This window comes from Dama dama, chromosome 12 (genome assembly GCF_033118175.1).
Source record: "Dama dama isolate Ldn47 chromosome 12, ASM3311817v1, whole genome shotgun sequence".
NCBI lineage: Eukaryota > Metazoa > Chordata > Mammalia > Artiodactyla > Cervidae > Dama > Dama dama.
Genome location: NC_083692.1, coordinates 24713144 through 24735591, shown reverse-complemented (window position 1 = coordinate 24735591; position 22448 = coordinate 24713144). Strand labels below are relative to the sequence as shown.

The window sequence follows — 22448 nt, the reverse complement described above, 5'->3', positions numbered from 1 at the left end:
GGGAGGTTTTACATTTCTAACAGATTACCAAATGATTTATATATGTTGTTGGTGCAGACACCACACATTGAGAACTATTAATCTTTCAGACTGTACCATCTTTCCACTGGTACTTATCTCACATTACTCCTTTAAGTACAATGTACTCTGACTAGATGAAGGACTTAATATACACAAAAAGTACTTGGTGCTTTTTTGTCTCTATGTTTTACTTTTTTTCTTCTCCACTTAAAGCTGTCCTCTTTTTCTTGCCTTTACCCCACTTTCCTACCTATTAAAATATTTTCCTTTATAAAATCATTCAAGTGCTATCTCTTCCATAAAGGCATACTTCACCACCATTGTGTAGAAATTTACTGCTTTTATTTTCATCTCATGGTATTTTAGGATAATTTGTGTCATCACTTACTATCTTGTAGTTGTTTATGTGCTTTCATGATCTGTATTACAATTGTAAACTCCTTAAGGAATTGGGTTGCATTTATCCCATAATACTTACTACAGGTTTAGTGAGTTTAACTTATAAACTTAATAAGTTGTTTGGTAAGTTTGGCATATGCTAAGAATATGGTGCTTGTGTTTTTAAAATTATTAAATAGTGTTTGTAAAAATAACTTCTTAACCTAAAAAGCCTAAATAAATAAAAAGGACTTTCTTCTTACAATAACTCTGGATATTCCAGAGATGAAAAAACTAACTAATTTTTAAACATTCAAAGAGAAGGAAACAAAGGAATTTTGTTAAGTGTAATCTAATTTTGGGGGGGACAAAATAAAAGACCAAAGAGCCAAATAGATTGAGGGGAAAAAAACAGTTTTCTCGTGGTTGTATACTTAGTCTTTTAATTATGTCATACATATGTGCATAATACATACACAGAAATAGTGGTCTGAGTATTATAACTATTATGTATATACAGTACAGATAGAAGTTTACATCCTTAGCTCTGTTAACACTGCTATTTGGGTATCAATCTAGAGAAGATGAAATATTATTGAAGGCCTAACAGGCCTGGGCTTGATGACCAAAATATTGGAATTAAAAGTGTTAACTGAATTTTAATTTGTCACTAACCTTGTGGTGGAGGGAGTTAAAACTTGGAACATTCTTGGAAACATCCTTAGAAAATAGTTATATTCTTGGAAAATATATTCCAATTTTTGCAATAGTAGATAAATTAGAAATGTATACAGACCCAACATCATTCTTCATAAGGATAAATTTATGCCTACTATACTTAGAAAAAGAAATGTGAATGCTGATAGAGTATACTTGCTCTGGAAAATAACAAAGATCCCAGAGGCATGTATTAATCAAACTCTTTATAGCTAAAAGGCAAAACTTAAAAAGAAAAAAAAAAAAACCTTAATGAAACAATGATAAGTGGTTTACCTGGGAAAAAATGTTCACAGTAATGGTCATAAAGGTGCGTACTAAGGTCAGGAGAACAATTCATTTCCAAAGTGAGAATTTGACAGAATATAAGAAACTACCATACAGAAGTACAGAATAGACTTTTGAACTCTGTGGGAGAAGGTGAGGGTGGGATGTTTCGAAAGAACAGCATGTATATTATCTATGGTGAAACAGATCACCAGCCCTGGTGGGATGCATGAGACAAGTGCTCGGGCCTGGTGCACTGGGAAGACCCAGAGGAATCGGGTGGAGAGGGAGGTGGGAGGGGGGATCGGGATGGGGAATATGTGTAAATCTATGGCTGATTCATATCAATGTATGACAAAACCCACTGAAATGTTGTGAAGTAATTAGCCTCCAACTAATAAAAAAAAAAAAAAGAAAGTACCAAACAGAAGTCACAAGCCAAAAGAATACAATAACTGAATTGAAAATTTCATTAGAAATGGTCAATAGCAGTAGAGGAAAGGATGAGGGATGGGGCAATGGAACCCTTGAAGATAGGGCAATGGAACCCATCCAAAAGAGGGACAGAAAGAAAAAGAGTACAGCTAGCTTAAGGGACTTAAAGGACAACATCAAGCAGAATACTATTCACGTTATAAGAATCCCAGAGAGAGAGAAAAAAGGAAACGACAGAAACCTATCTGAAGAAATAATTAATGGCTGAAAATGTCCCAAACCTGGGAGACAGATATCCAGATCCAGGACACCCAGAGAGTTCCAGTAAAGATGAATCCAAAGAGACTCACCCACAAAAAACACATTAATTACATTGTCAAAAATAAAAACAAGCACAAAAAACACCTTTTTATATATAAGGGAACTTCTGTAAGACCAACAGTAGATTTTTTTAGTGGGCTCCCCCAGTGGGTCTTGGCAAGGAATCCTCCTGCATTGCAGGAACCACAGGAGACACGGGTTCAATCCCTGGGTTGGGAAGATCCCCTGGAGGAGGACATGGCAACCCACTCCAGTATTCTTGCCTGGAGAATCTTCATGGACAGAGGAACCTGAACGGCTACAGTTCATTGGGTTGCAAAGAGTCAGACACTACTGAAGTCGTGTCTTAACATGCTGAAGTGACTTAACATGCACACACAGATTTTTTAGCAGAAACTTTGCTTAAAAGTTTCTTAAAAGGAGTGACATGATGCATTTAAAGTGCTGAAGAGAAAAAACTGTCTACAAAGAATACTTTACGCAAGAGAGTTGTCCTTCCGGGTTATAAAGGAAAGATGAAGAATTTTTCAGTCATGCAAAAGCTAAAGGAGTTGAACACCACTAGACTGGCCTTACAAGAAAACTTAAGGGGACTTCTTTAACCTGAAATGAAAGCATGCTAGCAGGAAAGTATATAAAGTTGTAAACCTACTGGTTAAGGTAAATACATAGTTAAATTTAGAATAATCTAATGTTGTAAAGGTGGTGGACTAACCACTTATAAATCTAGTGTGAAGGGTTAAAGTAGTAAAAATAACTGCAAGTACAGTAATTTGTTAGTAAATACGCCAGTTAAAAAGATGCCAATTGCAGCATCAAAAACAGTAAAAATAGTGGAGTCAGAATGTGGAGTTTTGGAATATGTTTGAACTTAAGTTCTTATCAGCTTAAAATAGACTTACAAATACCATAGCAAAAACCTATGGTAAATAATGCAAAAGATAAATGAAAAGGAATCTAAGCACTTAGTTCAGTCGCTCAGTCGTGTCTGACTCTTTGCAACCCAATGAATTGCAGCACGCTGGGCCTCCCTGTCCATCACCAACTCCCGGAGTTTACTCAACCTCATGGCCATCGAGGCGGTGATGCCATCCAGCCATCTCATCCTCTGTCGTCCCCTTCTCCTCCTGCCCCCAATCCCTCCCAGCATCAGGGTCTTTACCAGTGAGTCAACTCTTTGCATGAGGTGGCCAAAGTATTGGAGTTTCAGCTTCAGCATCAGTCCTTCCAATGAACACCCAGGACTGATCTCCTTCAGGATGGACTGGTTGGATCTCCTTGCAGTCCAAGGGACTCTCAAGAGTCTTCTCTAACACCACAGTTCAAAAGCATCAATTTTCAGTTGCTCAGCTTTCTTCACAGTCCAACTCTCACATCCATACATGACCACTGGAAAAGCCATAGCCTTGACCAGACGGACCTTTGTTGGCAAAGTAATGTCTCTACTTTTTAATATGCTATCTAGGTTGGTCATAACTTTCCTTCCAAGGAGTAAGCGTCTTTTAATTGCATGGCTACAGTCACCATCTGCAGTGATTTTGGAGCCCAAAAAAATAAAGTCTGACACTGCTTCCACTGTCTCCCCATCTACTTCCCATAGAGTGATGGGACCAGATGCCATGAACTTAGTTTCTGAATGTTGAGCTTTAAGCCAACTTTTTCAGTCTCCTCTTTCACTTTCATCAAGAGGCTTTTTAGTTCCTCTTCACTTTCTGCCATAAGGGTGGTGTCATCTACATATCTGAGGTTATTGATATTTCTCCCGGCAATCTTGATTCCAGCTTGTGCTTCTTCCAGCCCAGCGTTTCTCATGATGTACTCTGCATATAAGTTAAATAAGCAGGGTGACAATATACAGCTTGACGTACTCCTTTTCCTATTTGGAACCAGTCTGTTGTTCCATGTCCAGTTCTAACTGTTGCTTCCTTACCTGCATATAGGTTTCTCAAGAGGCAGGTCTGGTATTCCCATCTCCTTCAGAATTTCCCACAGTTTATTGTGATCCACACAGTTGAAGGTTTTGGCATAGTCAATAAAGCAGAAATAGATGTTTCTCTGGAACTCTCTTGCTTTTTCGATGATCCAGCGGATATTGGCAATTTGATCTCTGGTTCCTCTGCCTTTTCTAAAACCAGCTTGAACATCTGGAAGTTCACGGTTCACGTATTGCTGAAGCCTGGCTTGGAGAATTTTGAACATTACCTTACTAGCATGTGAGATGAGTGCAATTGTGTGGTAGTTTGAGCATTCTTTGAGATTGCCGTTCTTAGGGATTGGAATGAAAACGGACCTTTTCCAGTCCTGTGGCCACTGTTGAGTTTTCCAAATTTGCTGGCATATTGAGTGCAGCACATTCACAGCATCATCTTTCAGGATGTGAAATAGCTCAACTGGAATTCCATCACATACACTAGCTTTGTTCGTAGTGATGCTTTCTAAGGCCCACTTGACTTCACATTCCAGGGTGTCTGGTTCTAGGTGAGTGATCACACCATTGTGATTATCTGGGTCATGAAGATCTTTTTTGTACAGTTCTACTGTGTATTCTTGCCACCTCTTCTTAATATCTCTGCTTGTTAGGTCCATACCATTTCTGTCCTTTATTGAGCCCATTTTTGCATGAAATGTTCCCTTGGTATCTCTAATTTTTCTATTTCTTTGCATTGATCACTGAGGAAGGCTTTCTTATCTCTCCTGACTATTCTTCGGAACTCTGCATTCCAATGGGAATATCTTTCCTTTTCTCCTTTGCTTTTAGCTTCTCTTCGTTGTAAGGCCTCCTCAGACAACCATTTTGCCTTTTTGCATTTCTTTTCCATGGGGATGGTCTTGATTCCTCTCTCCTGTAGAATGTCACCAACCTCCGTCCATAGTTCAACAGGCTGTCTGTCTATCAGATCTAGTTCCTTAAATCTGTTTCTCACTTCCACTGTATATTCATAATGGATTTGATTTAAGTCATACCTGAATGGTCTAGTGGTTTTCCCTACTCTGTTTTATTTAAGTATGAATTTGGCAATAAAGAGTTCATGATCTGAGCCACAGTCAGCTCCCGGTCTTAATTTTGCTGACTGTACAGAGCTTCTCCATCACTGGCTGCAAAGAATATAATCAATCTGATTTCAGTGTCGACCATCTGGTGATGTCCATGTGTAGAGTCTTCTCTTGTGTTGTTGGAAGAGGGTGTTTGCTATGACCAGTGCATTCTCTTGGCAGAACTCTATTAGCCTTTGCCCTGCTTCATTCCGTACTCCAAGGCCAAATTTGCCTGTTACTCCAGGTGTTTCTTGACTTCCTACTTTTGCATTCCAGTCCCCTATAATGAAAAGGACATCTTTTTTGGGTGTTAGTTCTCAAAGGTCTTGTAGGTCTTCATAGAACCGTTCAACTTCGGCTTCTTCAGCGTTACTGGTTGGGGCACAGGCTTGGATTACCGTGATATTGAATGGTTTGCCTTGGAAACGAACGGAGATCATTCTGTCGTTTTTGAGATTGCATCCAAGTACTGCATTTCAGACTCTTTTGTTGACTATGATGGCTACTGCATTTCATCTAAGGGATTCCTGCCCACAGTAGTAGATATAATGGTCATCTGAGTTAAATTCACCCAATCCAGTCCATTTTAGTTCGCTGATTCCTAGAATGTCGACATTCACTCTTGCCATCTCCTGTTTGACCACTTCCACTTTGCCTTGATTCATGGACCTAACATTCCAGATTCCTATGCAATATTGCTCTTTATAGCATCAGACCTTGCTTCTATCACCAGTCCCATCCACAGCTTGGTATTGTTTTTGCTTTGGCTCCATCCCTTCATTCTTTCTGGAGTTATTTCTCCACTGCTCTCCAGTAGCATATTGGGCACCTACTGACCTGGGGAGTTTCTCTTTCAGTATCTTATCATTTTGCCTTCTCATACTGTTCTAGGGGTTTTCAAGGCAAGAATATTGAAGTGGTTTGCCATTCCCTTCTCCAGTGGACCACATTCTTCAGACCTCTCCACCATGACCCAACCGTCTTGGGTGGCCCCACATGGCATGGCTTAGTTTCATTGAGTTAGACAAGACTGTGGTCCTGTGATCAAGTTGGCTAGTTTTCTGTGCTTATGGTTCTAGGGTGTCTACCCTCTGATGCCCTCTCACAACACCCACCATCAAATCCCAAAGGACGGAGTAAGAGAAAAAGAAGGTAACAAAGGAACTATGAAACAACAAGAAGACGATTAAGAAAATGGCAATAAGTCCATACTTATCAATAATTACTGTAAATGTAAACAGATTCTCCAATCAAATCATACAATAGCTGAATGAATTAAAAAAAAAAAAACACCCCACTATATGCTGCCTGACCAACTTCTCACATAAGGATACTGAAAATAAAGGATGAAAAATGATATTCCATGCAAATGAAAAAGCAACAGAAAGCTGAGGTAGCTATAATTGTATCAGGGAAAATAAACTTCAAGCAAAAGACAAAGTAAGAGACAAATCACTGTATAATAACAAAGGGGTCAATCCAACAAGGGGAAATAACATTTGTAAATATGTAGGCACCTAACTTAGAAGAACCTATTATATAAAGTATTTAAAGCAGGTATTAACAGACCTTAAGGGAGACATAGACAGAAAAAGAATAATTGGAGATTTCAGTACTGCACTTTCACCACTGGAGAGATCATCCAGACAGAAAATCAGTAAAGAAACATTGGACTTAAACGACCCTCTAGATCTGATGGAAAGCAGCAGAATACACATTCTTCTTAAGTGCACATAGAACATTCTCCAGAATCAATCACATCTTAAGCCACAATACAGATCTTGAAATTTAAGATAAAATCCTATCAAGCATCTTTGCTGACCACAATAGTGTGAAACTAGAAATCAATTATAAGAAGAAAATTGGAAGTTCACAAATATATAGAGATTCAACAACATACCACTAAGCAACCAACGGAGAGAACCAGGTCTTCATTTCACTGTTCTTTTCTATTATCTTTTTAGTCTCTGTTTCATTTTTCTTTCCTACTCTGGTCTTTGTTATTGCCTTCTTTCCGCTACAGGCTTAGTTCTTCATCTTTTTTTTTAACTGAGGGATAATTGCTTTACAATAGTTTGTTAGTTTCTGCCATCCATCATCATGAATCAGACATAGGTATAGGTGTGTACCCTCGCTCCTGAACCTCCCGCCCACTTCATCCCACCCCTCTAGGTTGTCACAGCCCCAGCTTGAGTTCCCTTAGTCATACAACAAATTCCCACTGGCTGTTTTACATACAGTAGTGTATATGTTTTCATGGTCTCTGTCCATTCATTTCACCCTCTTCTCCCCCTACCCCACTCCATGTCCACAAGTCTGTTCTCTATGTCTGCATCTCCATTACCGCCCTGCAAATAGATTCATCAGTACCATCTTTCTGATGTTATTCCATATATATGCATTACTATATGGTATTTCTTTTTCTCTTTCTTTCTTACTTCACCCTATAGTGTAGGCTCTGTGTTCATCCACCCTATTAGAACTGATTCACATGCATTCCTTCTTATGGCTGAGTAATATTTCATTGTACATATGTACCACAGCTGCTTTATCCATTCATCTGTCGATGGACATGTAGGTTGCTTCCATGTCCCAGCTATTGTAATAATAATGCTGCAGTGAATATTGGGATATATGTATCTTTTTCAATTATGATTTCCTCATGGTATATGCCCAGTAGTGGGATTGTTGGGCCATATGGTAGTTTTATGCCTAGTTTTTTAAAGGAATCTCCATGTTGTCTTTCATAGAGGCTGTATCAATTTACATTCCCACCAAGAGTGCAAGAGGGCTCTCTTTTCTCCACACCCTCTCCAGCATTCATTGTTTATAGATTTTTTGATGATGGCCATTCTGACCACTATACGGTGATACCTCATTGTAGTTTTGATTTTTTTTTAAATTCTTTGAAGTGGTTGTTTCTTTAAGCTCTTTCCACTTTCTTAAAGTAGGGATTGAGCACTCCGAGCTTCCCTCTTAAAAAGAAGCTTGGATTTATCTTTGAAAGGATAAACAAGATGGATAAGCCTTTAGCTAGACTCATCAAGAAAAAGAGGATTTAAATAAATAAAATTATAAATGAAAGAGGAGATGTTTTAACTGATCCTACAAAAATACAAAGAATCATGAGACTACTATGTACAGTTAAACACAACAAACTGGACAACCTAGAAGATATGGAGAAATTGCTATCATCCACAAATCAGTCAGCATGACAAGACCACAGGTAACATACTCAGTGGTGAAAAACTGAAAACTTTTCCTCTAGATCAGGGACAAGACACAGACAGTCCCCATTTCCACTTTTATCCAACATAGTAATGGAAGTCCCAGCCAGAGCAATTAGACAAGGAAAAGAAATAAGTTACCCAAATCATAAAGGAATATAAAAATTGATATTCTTCTTTAAGGCATAAGGACCATTATTAAGAATATACCATATGTTGAAACACAAAGCAAGTCTCAATAAATTTAAATATTGAAATTATATTAGGCATATTTTTCACCTTGCCATGATCAACTATTGGTACAAGAAGAAAACTGGAAAAATCACAAATACCTGGAGACTAAATGACGTGCTATTGAACAGCTGTGAGTCGATGAAAAAAATCAAAAGCAGAAATCAAAAAATACCTGACCACAAATAAAAATGAAAATACAACATATAAAAATCTATGGGATATAGCAAAAGCCACACTTAGAAGGAGGTTTATAGCAATAAGGTCTCCCTCAAGAAATAAGAAATATCTCAAATCAAAAGTCTAACCTTATACCTAAAGGAACTGGGTGGTTTGGGGGGAGAAAGTCTAACATCAATATAAGGGAGAAAATAAAAGTCAGAGCAGAAATAAATGAAGTAGAGACTAAAAAGGTGATAGAAAAAGTTAATGAAACTAAGAAATAGTTCTTGGAAGAGAAAACGAAATTGGCAAAGCTTTAGCTAGACTGACTTATAAAATCAGAAACAAGGAGAAATTGCAAACAATATCACAGAAATATAAAGGATTGTAAGAGAAGACTGGACAGTTGCAGATCAAAAAATTGGACAACCTATAAGAAATGGATCAATTCTTAGAATCATACATTTTTCCAAGACTGAATCATGCAAATGAATAGATCACTCACTAGTAGGGAGATGGTAAAGTAATCAAAAACCTCCTAAGAAACAGCATCCAGTACAAAACAACTTAATTAGTGAATTCTATCAAACATTTGAAGAATTGGTACCAATTCTTCTCAAACTCTTCCAAACACTAGAAGAAAAGGGAGCACTTCATAACTCTTTTTATGAGCCAGCGTTACTCTAATACCAAAATCAGACAAGGAGAACACAAAGAAAATTACAGGCCGGTATGTCTGATGAACTTAGATGCAAAACATCTAGACGAAACATTAGCAAATGAATACAACAATATGTTAAAAGGATCATACACCATGGTCAAATAGGATTTACTCCAGGGATATAAGAACAGTTTAATATCCACAAATCAATCAACATAATATAACACTTTAACAAAAATGAAGGATAAAAATCATGATTATTTTATCAATAGATGCAAGAAAAAAGCATTTGACAAGAGTCAGCACCTATTTATCATTAAAGTAAAATAAAATGAGCTGTAAGGAGCATACAGCAGTATGATAAAGGCCATATATGACAGACCCACAGCTAACATACTCAGTAGTGAAAAACTGAAAGATTTTCCTCTCAGATTGGGACCAAGAAAAGGATACCATTCTTGCCAGTCTTATTCAACATGGTGGTTAAATTCTAGCTAGAGCAGTTAAGTAAGAAGAAGAAATAAAAGTCCAAATTGGAAAGGAAGAAGTAAAACTGTCAGCATTTGTGGATGACATGATTTTATATATAGAAAACCCTAAAGATTCCATAGAAAAACTATTAAAAATAATAAATGAATGAAATAAACTTGCAGGATAAAAATAAACATACAAAAATCTGTTGCATTTCTGTACACTAAGAATGAACTAGCATAATGAGAAATTAAGAAAACAATTCATTTTACAGTTGCAACAAAAATTAAAATACCTAGGAAGATTTTAATCCAAGGAAGTAAAAACTACAAGACATGTTGAAAGAAACTGAATAAGACACAAAGAAATGGAAAGATAGTCCATGTTCATGAGTTGCAAGAATTAGCATTGTTAAAATGTACGCATTACCTAAAGCAACCTGTAGATTCAGTGGAATCCCCATCAAAATACAATGATAATTTTCATTGAAATAGAACAAAGAAAATCCTATAATTTGTAAAAAATAGCAGAAGACCCTTGGATAGAAAAGCAATCTTGAGAAAAATGATCAAACTGAAGATATTACACTCCCTGATTTCAAATTATACTGCAAATCTGTAACAATCAAGACAGCATAATATTGGAAGAAAAGCCTAGAATTTGACAGCCCAGAAGTAAACACATAGATATATGGACAATTAATTTACAACAAAGGAGCAAAGAACCTAAAATGGACAAAGTATTGGGAAAACCAGATAGCACATGCAAAAGAATGAAACTAGACCCTGTCTTAGATTGTATATAGAAATTAATAAAAATGGATTAAAGACCTGAATGTAAGACCTGAAACCTTAAAACTCCAGAAAAAAATCATGGGCATTATGCTTTTGACATTAGTTTTAGCAATATCTTTCGGATATTTATTCTCAAGCAAAGGAAGCAAAATTAAAATTAACCACATGGGACTACATCAAACTCAAAAGCTCTGCACAGCAAAAGAAGCCATCAGCAAAATGAAAATACAGCCTACCAAATGGCAGAGGATACTTGCACATCATATGTCTATAAGTGGTTGATACTCAAAATTTATAAAGAACAATTTTTTTTAAAAAATTAAAAAATGGGCAGAGGTTCTGAACTCTTCCAAAGCAGGCATACAGCTAGCCAACAGACACATCAGAAGATTTTCCACATCACTAATTAGGGAAATGCAACTCAAAACTACAAAGAGATATCACTCCACACCCATTAGAATGTGTGTTATTAAAAACAACAAATAACAAGTGTTTGAGAGGGTGTGCAAAAAAGGGAACCCTCATACACTGTTGATGGCAGTGTAATTATGTGCAGCCACTGTGGAAAACAGTATGGAAGTTCCTAAAAACATTAAAAATAGAACTATCATTTGATCCCGCAAATAACCTTTTGGATATTTATCCAAAGGAAACAGAATCACTATCTTGAAAAGATATCTGCATTTCCACCTTTACTGCAACATTATTGCCAGGATCCGGAAACAACCTGTGTCCATTGATGGATGAATGGATAAAGAAAATGAGGTACATATATGCTATAGGACATGGGTCATGAAAAATGAAATCTTGCTACTTGTAACAATATGAATGGACCTTGAGTCTATTGTGCTAAGTGAAATAGGTCAGACAAAAGCAAAGACTGTATGATTTCACTTGTATATGTACTCTAATAATAACAAACAACTCATAGATACAGAGACTTGATTGGGCTTCCCTCATAGCTCAGTCAGTAAAGAATCTGCCTGCAATGCAGGAGACCATGGTTCTATCCCTGGATCAGGAAGATCCCCTGGAGAAGGAAATGGCAGTCCACTCTAGTATTCTTGCTTGGAGAAGCCCATGAACTGTAGCCTGCCAGGCTCCTTTGTCCATGGGGTCACAAGAGTTGGACACGACTTAGCCACTAAACCACCAGATACAGGGAAACAGGTTGGTGGTTGCCAGAGGCAGGGGTTGGTGAGTGGGTTAAATGCGTGAAAGGAGTCAAAAGGCACGAACTTCTCCTTATAAATCCTGGGGATGTAATATACAGCATGTTGATTATAGTTAATAATATTGTTTGGTTGAAACTTTCTGAGAATAGATTGTAAAATTTCTCATCACAAGAGAAAAATTGTACAATGTGTGGTGATAGATATTAGCTAAATCTATTGTAGTAATCATTCCGTAATATATACCTATATGAAATCATCATGTTGTACACCTAAAATTAATATAATGTTATTTGTCAATTATATCTCAATTAAAAGGAAAGCTGTATGGACAGTTTTAAATAGCTATGAGCACTTTCTAAAATAAGAAAAACAATAAAATACAAGACAATTTTAGGTTATTTCAAAAAGTTAAATAAGAAACTCAAAAGTTGCAGAAAAACATTCTTATGTGACTTACAATCTGAATTATAAAATTTTAGAAATAGACTAATTGAATCTAGTCCTTTTGTTTTCAAATAATGGAAATTAAATGTTACCAGGTCAGAGTCACATAGCCAATTATTGGAAGAGCATGATTCAAACTCTCATTTGAAATCTAGGCCTCCAACTCTTTATTCCAGCTTTCATACTTTTCAACTGCTTATGTTTCTTATCTAACCACTTGGTTTTAAAGTGACCTGAAAATTTGCAGTGAACTCTGAAAGACCTTTATACTTTAAACTGACTCTTGTTTATCAATTTTTCAGTCAATAGCTGAGCTCTCTAAATTCTCCCCAGTGCTATTGATCTGTGAGAGACCTGTCTCACGTTTTTTTAATTTATTTACTTATTTTAATTGAAGGATAATTATTTTACAATATTGTGATAGTTTTTGACATACATCAGTATGAATCGGCCATCGGTCTATATGTGTCCTCTCCACCCTGAACTCCTGTGTTACCTCCCTCCCCACCTTATCCCTCCAGGTTGACACAGAGCACCAGCTTTGGGTGCCCTGTATCATACATCAGACTTGGACTGGTTATCTATTTTACATATGGTAATGCATATGTTTCAATGCTGTTCTCTCAAATCATCCCACCCTCTTCTTCTCCCACTGAGTCCAAAAGTCTATTCTTACTTCAAAACTTATAGACTTCCTGAGAAACAAGAGTTTAAACATCTCACTCAATGCCAGAGTGCCTTACGTGTTAGACTTTTGAACATAGGCATTACTATAGTAGTCATTTTTAGTATGCTATCTCATTGAATTCTTAGAACTGTAAGAGATATGAAAAAGCTGAAGTTAGAAAAAGAAGATAATTTGGCCATTATTTCTTTAAAGTGGCTAATTTATTCTGATTTCATGTTCAGTACATTTTTCTAATCTACCACACTAACCATTGTTATATAAACCTCAGCCAGGGAGAGTGCCCAATTTGTATAATAATTGGTAAATATTTAGCTGTAACAGTTTTATTCCTTAAAAAGTTGTTCACATATAAAAACAATGATTGGTCTTTGTTGAATGTATTTAAACCAACCATCATGCTAAGTTAGTATTCATCCAGTTTCTTTTTCCTTCCAGGCCTGTATGTGGAATCAGAGGGAAAACTCTCATAATTAACTTGCCAGGTAGCAAGAAAGGATCTCAGGTAAGCAGTCTTCAGATATATATGGTTTAGTTTGAGAAATTTTGGCCAGCTGTGAGTTAGCCATACGAGAAGTTGGAGCCCTCCACAAGACCTCACTTCTGACACCAGTTGCAGTTCAGTGCATTCCCAAAATACCCTCTGTTTCAATAATTCACTCCATAGATTCAGAGAACTCATTGAAAGGTGGTATACTCATAGTTATGGTTTATTATATGGAAAGGATACAGATTAAAATCAACTGGGGAAGGAGGTGCATAAGACAGAATAAAGAAGTACCAAATGGAGAAGAGCTTCTAATCTCTTCTCCCTATGGAGTCATGAACACATTACTCTGGGCATCAGTATGTAATGACACAAGGTTTATTGCTTATCAGGGAAGCTCTAAGTCCTTAGCATCCATAATTTTTCTTGAGGTACATCATATATTGCCCGTATGGCTGACCTTTAGTCTCTTGCATTTCCCAGAGGCTGGGCTAATACTTGTAGTCTCCAACACTTACCAGAGCCAAAAATCACATTTCCCAAAGTCTCCATAATAAATCACACTGTTAGACTGCCTGGTAGCAAAAGTTTCCAGACAGAAAAAAGACACTCCTTTCATTTCCCAGTAACTAAGGGCATAGGCCAGATTCTCTTTGGGTAAAGTTAAATTTTCATTATACAAGCTACCCCCTGGCCTCTGACCAAGGCTTTCTTACAACTAAACAATAATATTTGTCTGGCCGAGCATCTATATTTACTATAGCATTTATATTATAGACACAACAACAGTAGTAGTGTGAATATGCCTAAGATTTGGAGGAGCCAGAGAGAGATAGGACTAAACTTAGGGAAACGAGTAATTCATCCTCTAAAGCCATTATACAAATTTTCATATTTTTGTACTCATTTACTAATTTTCTACCTTGATCTTCTGTTACTGTACCCTACGATACATTCGCACAGAACTGTTTATCATAGAAATTAGCTTTCTTGCTCAGGCCAGTGATTTCCCATTGGTGTTACATATTGAGAAGGCTTTAACTCAAATCCCCAGTACATGTGGCCATCAATATCAGCAGTATAATCTTACTAACAATGCTTGTATTATATCATAGTATAGTAGTAAATATAACCTGAAAAATAAGAGTCAAAAGATACTGAAACATTACTGGAATCCTATATACACATTAACAGTTACCTTAGTTGTCTTCATATCATATGATCAAGATGTATCCCAGAGCGATGCTCCTCAGGTTTACAGACTTGTCAGGTTCCAAAAGCAACCTATGCCTCTTCCCTTTCTAGCATCTGCTACAGCTGAGCCAAGAAACAGTATCATCCCTTGTTTTAAGCTACTTTTGAGGCAACAAAGTAATACTGGATTTCCCTGCTGCATAACCCCTTTATACTCATTCCTTTACCTTCAACTACCATTTCTCCTTCTTTCCATTTATATTCAAGCATTTCCTTTGAACATCTTGAATGAGACTTGATTTAGCCACTGGGCTGGTCCAGATGGCCATCAGTAATACTAGTTCAGCAAGTACTTCCCTCTCAATCCATTCCATTTATATAAGATAAAGGTTACATAGGTACAGAGTTAGTGGGCAGTCTGAAACACCAGGCAATATAATTGCATTTACTCTTAAGCCCAATTTGGCCAGATGGAGTAAGACATAGTCTGCACCATCAGACCCTTAGGAATTCTGACATAAAAGTTTATAAGTATAGTTACAATTTCAGCCTAAGAATCATCCCTGCCTCTGGCACCCACAATTACAGCCCTGGTCCTCAGACCACTATGCATCACATAGAAAAGAAGAGCGTTCAGGTGATGTGGGGAAAAAGAAAAAGGATAATTGTAAAGAGAAAAGTGTAGTTGTACAAACATCCTTTTCCATCCCCTCTCACAAGAAAAGCAGATGAATCTGTCTGGAGAGAACACTCATTTAGCCTCCCTGATGTTGAATATGATCATACACTAATGAAGGTTTCATGCATTTATCTCCTCCCATTTTAGACAACAAGTGTTTCAACTGCCCGTTTCAGTTTTCTATCATATTATTGCTCTGAAGATGAAAGTGTGTTCCTTGGTCTAAAGATGTGTGCCTCCATGGTCACTGACACAGTATCTTCTGTTCTGGTCCTTTTATAATCCATTGAGTATGTTTATCTACCCTGGAATAAACAAAGCTCATCCAGATTAAGTGTCTAAACCTAGCAGACCTCATTTGTAGCCTTGTACCCATTTGTAGTTAGTTGGACTAATAACATCAGTCCAACTTGCCAGGTATGTGTAGGACTTTTCCCTTGGGGAATTCGCTGCATAGCCCTCTGCCATCTCTGTCTCTCTTTATAGCAGACAAAACAGTTCTTATTGGCGTTTGTGCCTCGTAGTGTAAGAGGAATATATCTAGATTCAGCCCATTTCTGCCTTCTATAGGGCCCTAAGTATCCACTCATCTCATGGGCCCAGGTGGCCATGTCAAGCCAGTATACCAGGATATCTGCTCTCCAGTACTAGTCAACTTCCAATTCTGAAAGGGAGTTCTTCTGATGGGCATTAACAGTCTACTTTAATATACCCATTACATTCCCAGAGTGATTTCCATAGAGCCATACCCCATACAGGTAAACCTTTAATAGACCAGTTTTCCATTGCCCATCTGCCTGACCATGTGACTAGGCCATTTGAACACTTCCCATGAGTCAGTAAAACCCAGATATAGGAGCAAACAAGCAGTTCAGCCCATGGAGCTGATTTGTTTTTACCTTCTTCAATCAGAGTGGCGGCCTTCCAAACAGGATGCTGTCCCTTCACCTTGGAATTGCCATCCATAAACCAAGCAGCTCTTTGTTGATCAATAGAAAGCTGTTTATAGGGCACCGCCCAAGTGGCCCAAGTGGCCATAGGATCCAGCAGCTCCTCAGGTGGTTCCGAAGTCAGCCCTAGGTGAAAAGAGGCTGCCTGCTCGTGAGTACCTCCTTGCATTCTCCTGGTAGCATGATTCTATATGCAACATTTCCATTTTATTATGGAACTCTCCTGGGCATTGCCTTCCTTCCTCATTAGAGCTTTTCTCTGAAATTACCAAGGCATTATAGATATTTCAGGTTTCAGAGTTATTGTGTGCCCTTTAGTCATAAGGACAGTCTCAGTTAAAGTCCAATAGCAAGTAGTAATTGTCTCTCAAATGGAAATTTTTTGGTCCAAAATTCCAACAGTTGTTGAGTGGCACTCACAGGTTTTTGCTATAAGCCCTAGTCTGCATGCCACACAAGGCTTTTGTACAGCAAATTAATAATCTGTGTGGTTCCATTTAGCATGTCCAAGTAGAAGACTGGATTTACATGCCTCCTGTTTTACAGTGTGAGATAGGGGATGAATTCTCCAGACACAACCTGCATCCTCATAATACATTCAGGTAGAAATTCACCATTCACATAAAGTTCACTGTCCTAACATTCTAATTCTTATCTAAATGTTTACCTTAATCCCATCAACTGCTGCATTCCCATAGCCTCCTATTCTAACTATACTCCTCCCACCTCCCATTAGTATTTCAACAGGTTTTAAAATCACAGTACATGGAGCCCCCAGGTCAAGGAGTCCCAGAAAAGTCTCTTATCTGTCTCCGAATGAGTTTAGCCATTTGTATGCATGTGGCCTTGGAATTCTAAGGCCTGGGTTGGGCCAAGGAATGCAGACCCTTTTGTCATACCTCATATTGATTAGATTATGGGGCCATCACTTAAGGTGATTCAAGGTAAGGTTTCTTTGCCTTCTATCTTTCTAAATTCCACCAAACAAGTGTAAATAGAAATTTGCTTAGGATCCCTTAATGTTAGGAGATCAGCAGATCTCCCATCTGTCCACTCAACACAACACTGCTTCTTTAAGACATCTGTTTTGACCCCATCAATACTCACTTCATTCATACATTTCTTAATAACCATGTAAATATTTCCACCCTGCTAGGACAAGTCCCTTGAATGTCTTGTTTCTCTTTCCCCATTTTCTTGTGAATCAGTCCAACTTTATTTACTATTTATTGCTTCAACAAATTTTTCCATGGGAAGCAGCTACGTGTCAGACCACCCAGAAGCCAAGCTTGACCCAGCCTCAGGCTCTACCTCAACATTCTCCGTTACTTTTGTTTTAGCTAGTACAGATACCATTTATTGTTTGTGTATTGATGTAACTCCTTAGGAGTTAGATCTTCCATTTCCAAATTTAACTGCTAATTTTGTTTCCAATAACTAATTGCAGTACAGCTGCAATTCCATTCTTTGGGGGACACTGTATTCTTTGAGACTCTAAAGATTTGTTATCCCCCACATTCTCTTCCTTCCTCTTCCCGGGTCACAAGTTTCAGTGAATCAGGCTGTTTCTGGCAAATCTCACTTCTTAATACCAACTGTAAGGAGTTTTGACCAGCTGCAGAAGTTAGCCGGCTAACTTCTTGTGGAGCACTCCACAAGACTAACCAGTTCTGTCATCAATTTCAATTGAGAGGATTTCTAAAATCACCCTTACTTTTAATAATTCACTAGAAGGACTCACAGAACTCACTGAAAGCTGTCATACTCATGAGTATGTTGCATCACAGGGAAAGAATACAGGATGAAATCAGCCAAGGAAAGGAGTATATATGGCAGAGTCTAAGTGAGGTAATAGTTGGGGAACTTGTGGTCATTCTCTCTAATGGAGTCCTAGATAGCATCACCTCCTGTTAATGTGAGACAGTTGTTGTTGCTGTTTAGTCGTTAAGGTACGTCCGACTCTTTGCGGCCCCATGGACTGTAGCCCACCAGGCTCCTCTGTCCCTGGAATTTCCCAGGCAAGAATACTGGAATGGGTTGTCATTTCCTCCTCCAGGAGATCTTTCTGACACAAGAATCAAACCTGTTTCTCCTGCATTGCAGGAGGACTCTTTACTGCCGAGCCACTGGGGAAGCCCACTATAAGACAACACACATAGAACATTGTTACCTATGCACGGTCTCCTTTACCTATGCTAACTCTCCTTTACCTTTGGTGTTAAGAGTTTTTATTGGAACTTGATCACATATTGCCCATGTGGCTGACCTTTAGTCAGCCATTCCCAGTTCTTTACAGAGGTAAAACTGATACCATGTTTCCCAAAGCCCTCATAATAAACCATGTTGTTAGACTGTTCAGTGGCTAAAGCCCCCAGGCAGAGACACTGTTATCAGGCATGATATAATAAGGAACTAGAGATCACCTCCCAAAAGCAGAGAATAAAAGCCAGACCTCTCTTTGATTAGAGAGTAAATTCCTTACTATATAATTTTTTCCAGGAGGTAAAAGGTTAGTTACCTTCCAGGTATTCCAGTAACAGATATTTCTTTACATATTAGATTTTAAGGTAAGTTGCTTCACATGTGAAAGACAAAGTCTTCTGCTCAAATATATTCCTCAGATTTATCTGGCCTTACTTTCTGATTTTAAAGTTCTCACCTGTTTTCTTTTGGTGATACTTTATAGGTGATAATGGACATATTTTGGGCATTAGCTGCCTATTCTGCTTACTTATTAACACCCTACAATAAATGCTGTACTTTCCTTCATGCCTTTCCAAAAAAAGAGAGACTGTTTTGATGTTTATGCTGCACAAACTTATATCTACTTTTACATATTGTACAATTTTATCTATCTGTACTTTACAATTGTAATCAGAACCTAAGCTCTCTGAATAAAATAGTTCAGTATTCAGTTGGTATGTTAGTTCTAGTATCCTTCTCTTACCAGAAAGGTAAAAACTGTTACCTGCTCTCTCATAATCTATCTTTAAATCCCAAAGTTGTGTAGAAATTTTACTTAAAAAAAAAAAAATTTGCTATGTGCTTATATAGTGGAGTTCTTCAGCTTATGGAGAGTACTGTAATATATACCAGCTTACTTCATATTTCGCATTGCAAAGACAATACATTAAATATAATTCATTCTTAAGACAGATGGAGAGAAAAATCACAAGTAAATCCAAAATCACAAATAAATTTGATTGCTCCCATTTTGCATGCCTATAAAAATACTTTATCTTCGTTTTTTTCCTTCCTCTTGCATACAGGAATGCTTTCAGTTCATACTACCAGCCCTACCTCATGCCATTGACCTTTTACGTGATGCCATTGTAAAAGTAAAGGAAGTTCATGATGAACTTGAAGATTTACCTTCCCCGCCACCACCTCTTTCCCCTCCTCCCACAACTAGCCCCCATAAACAGACAGAAGACAAAGGGGTTCAATGTGAGGAAGAGGAAGAAGAGAAGAAAGATAGTGGTGTTGCTTCAACAGAAGATAGTTCTTCATCACATATAACTGCAGCAGCCATTGCGGCCAAGGTAAGCCTGTTGAGAGAGACCCAGAGATCTAAAGAACCCACAGGTAAATGTATTGATTTCATCTCTCTTTCCATCCCATTCTTCCATAAGTTAAATACAACTTTGTGGCATCCTTTAAAAAGAACTGGGATATTCATGACACTCTACAGCTGTATTCCCTCCATTATGTTAAGCTCTTGAAACATTTAAGTTTTGTTTTGAGTTCTGAGGCATTAAAGATTCTGCTGTTACCTATTGAAGTAGTAGCTCCCATGATAAACAATGTGACATTTAAGAACTCTGTGAAGATGTCAGTGTTGTGATCATATTAAATATATAATGTTTATGTATTCAGAACATCAAATATTCACAGATTCTTAAAGGAGCATCAAAAGAGGGTAAGAGACCTAAGATGGTTCAAGGAATTAGTTGAGAAAGATTAATAATTTTTTTTTAAAAGACAAGACTGTTCATCAATTAACTACCATTTATTTAACTGTTGCACACAATTTACACCAGTCATATGGAGAAGAAAGGGATGTAAGGTATTTGTATTTTTAATTTAATAAAGCAATAAATATTATTAAAGCAATATCAAAATATTGCAAGTTCTCTTCAAGCAATTCTGGGAGTAAATAGTACCATACAGTACTTAGTACAGTAAATAGTACCATACATTACTGCTGTAAATTTCATCGTCATCTCAGAGTCACAGAACATGATCTACATTATTAACCATATGTCATATAACCCACCTTGGATACTTTAAAATCTTTAGACAGGAGCATATCCCTTCTGGAAGTAATGCTTGTTCATTGATCGAGAACGTAAAGTTTGGTAATCTAATCATATATGAAGTAATTCCTAAAGTTTTCTGGCTCATCCAGAAATTTTAGCTACGAGCTTAGCATGAGAGGATTTTTTGACTTGTATATTGAAAAGAATCATAGAGCTCCTTTTGAAGTGTCCATTCAGCCAACTAGTAGATGGTTCCTTCACTGAAAACTGGATCATTCCATCTCCAGATCCATTCAGTGATCCATTAAGTCCTTACTTAGGGTAGTAAGTATTTAAGTTATGTGTGAGGTTTGTTTTATTTCATTTTGTTTTGTTTTTATGGAACGGATTGATGAAATAGGTACATTTTTAATCATCATATGTTCTCTTTCTTTTACTCTTAATTAAAAGAGTTAAAAGTACCATCAGTTTCAACCTTAAAAAAAGCGTATACCATCTGAATTCTAAGCTGATTTTGTCATTATACATTTGCGAATTTTGGGCATCTCAGTGTTCCATTTGTTTTCAACTTTTTTCCTTTCCAGTCATTTTGCTTGTGTAGTTTCATGTTTTCCTGTCATTGTATTCATCGTTGTTATGTGTTGTGCATTAGAAGCATCCATTCTACACCAGTCCTGCTGTTATCATGGCACACGGTGAGCAGCCCATCCCTGGTCTCATCAGTTATTCCCATGATGCAACAGGCAGTGCAGAGGAACCGGTAAGACAAGAGGCTTTTGCATTAATGATTTTGCAAGCATACAGCCTATCTCCTGTCCTTGGAGGTAGGTTGTAACTTATTACAGAAGATGTGTTTTATTCTGAAGGACCTTCACTAGTGCTTTTTTGTTGAAAATATAAGTGCCACTGAGTATCTTCCATCAAGGAATTTAATAGTTTCTCCTGTACCTGAAGTACTCTAACATCATTAAGATTTTATAGTATATGGCAATGAACTTTCATCACATGATTTCCAAGAAATTCATGACTCAGAAGTCTTTTTCTTTAGTAATTTCATCACATACTTTTAAATATATTGCCTGCCTTAATTAAGATAATCGCATAAGAAGATCACATTAAGTTTTAAAAATCTAAACAGATTGGTCAAAATAATATTTAATTTATATCAATCTTGCTTTTTTTTTCTTATGATTTTGCATCTTTCTTTTCTATAATTGTGTTTGCATTACAACCATTTAGAGAGTTGAGGCTTTGTACTTTTAAGGGTATGTATCACTTCTTTCCAGCTTTCCTGGTAGCTCAGATAATAAAGATTCCGCCTGCAATGCAAGAGGTCTCTGAGTCGGAAAGATCCCCTGGAGAAGGGAATCGCTACCCACTCCAGCATTTTTGCCCAAAGAATTCCATGGACAGAGGAACCTGGCAGGCTACAGGCCATGGGGTCACAAAGAGTCAGACTAATACTTTCACTTTTTTTCCATCACTTCTTTCAGTCATTAGCTGTGAATGGTACTTTGTGAAAATGGTACTTTGTGTCAGACTAGAAAAGATTAGCTGGTAAGTATAACCGAATAAGCAGTGACAATTTAGACCATGGCTGCCAAAAAAAAAAAAAAAAAAACTCAGTCCCTGATATGAACATAAAATAAGAAAAGTAATAAAGTATAATCTTGTTTATAATCCTTAGAAGAAAAAATATCCAGAATTTCAGGGGGATGCAAGGAGGAAATCTAGTATTGGTTATCTCTTGGCAGGTAAGCTACCAAATGGTGACTTTAACCCTCTATTCAACAAGCCACGGCTGGTTACAAACAAGCTTAGCCAAGTCAAAGGCCAAGTAGAAAAAGGAAATAT

General features: G+C 37.3%; 1 protein-coding gene across 3 annotated transcripts in view; it reads left to right on the top strand.

The window, feature by feature from the left end:
- Positions 1-22448, top strand: part of GPHN (gephyrin) — a 531607-nt gene that overhangs the window by 280724 nt on the left and 228435 nt on the right. For all 3 annotated transcript variants that reach the window (XM_061156856.1, XM_061156854.1, XM_061156855.1), the window contains 3 exons: positions 13464-13530; positions 19605-19877; positions 21247-21354. In XM_061156856.1, coding sequence (XP_061012839.1) covers positions 13464-13530; positions 19605-19877; positions 21247-21354 — 448 coding nt within the window. The remainder of the gene's footprint in view (positions 1-13463; positions 13531-19604; positions 19878-21246; positions 21355-22448) is intronic.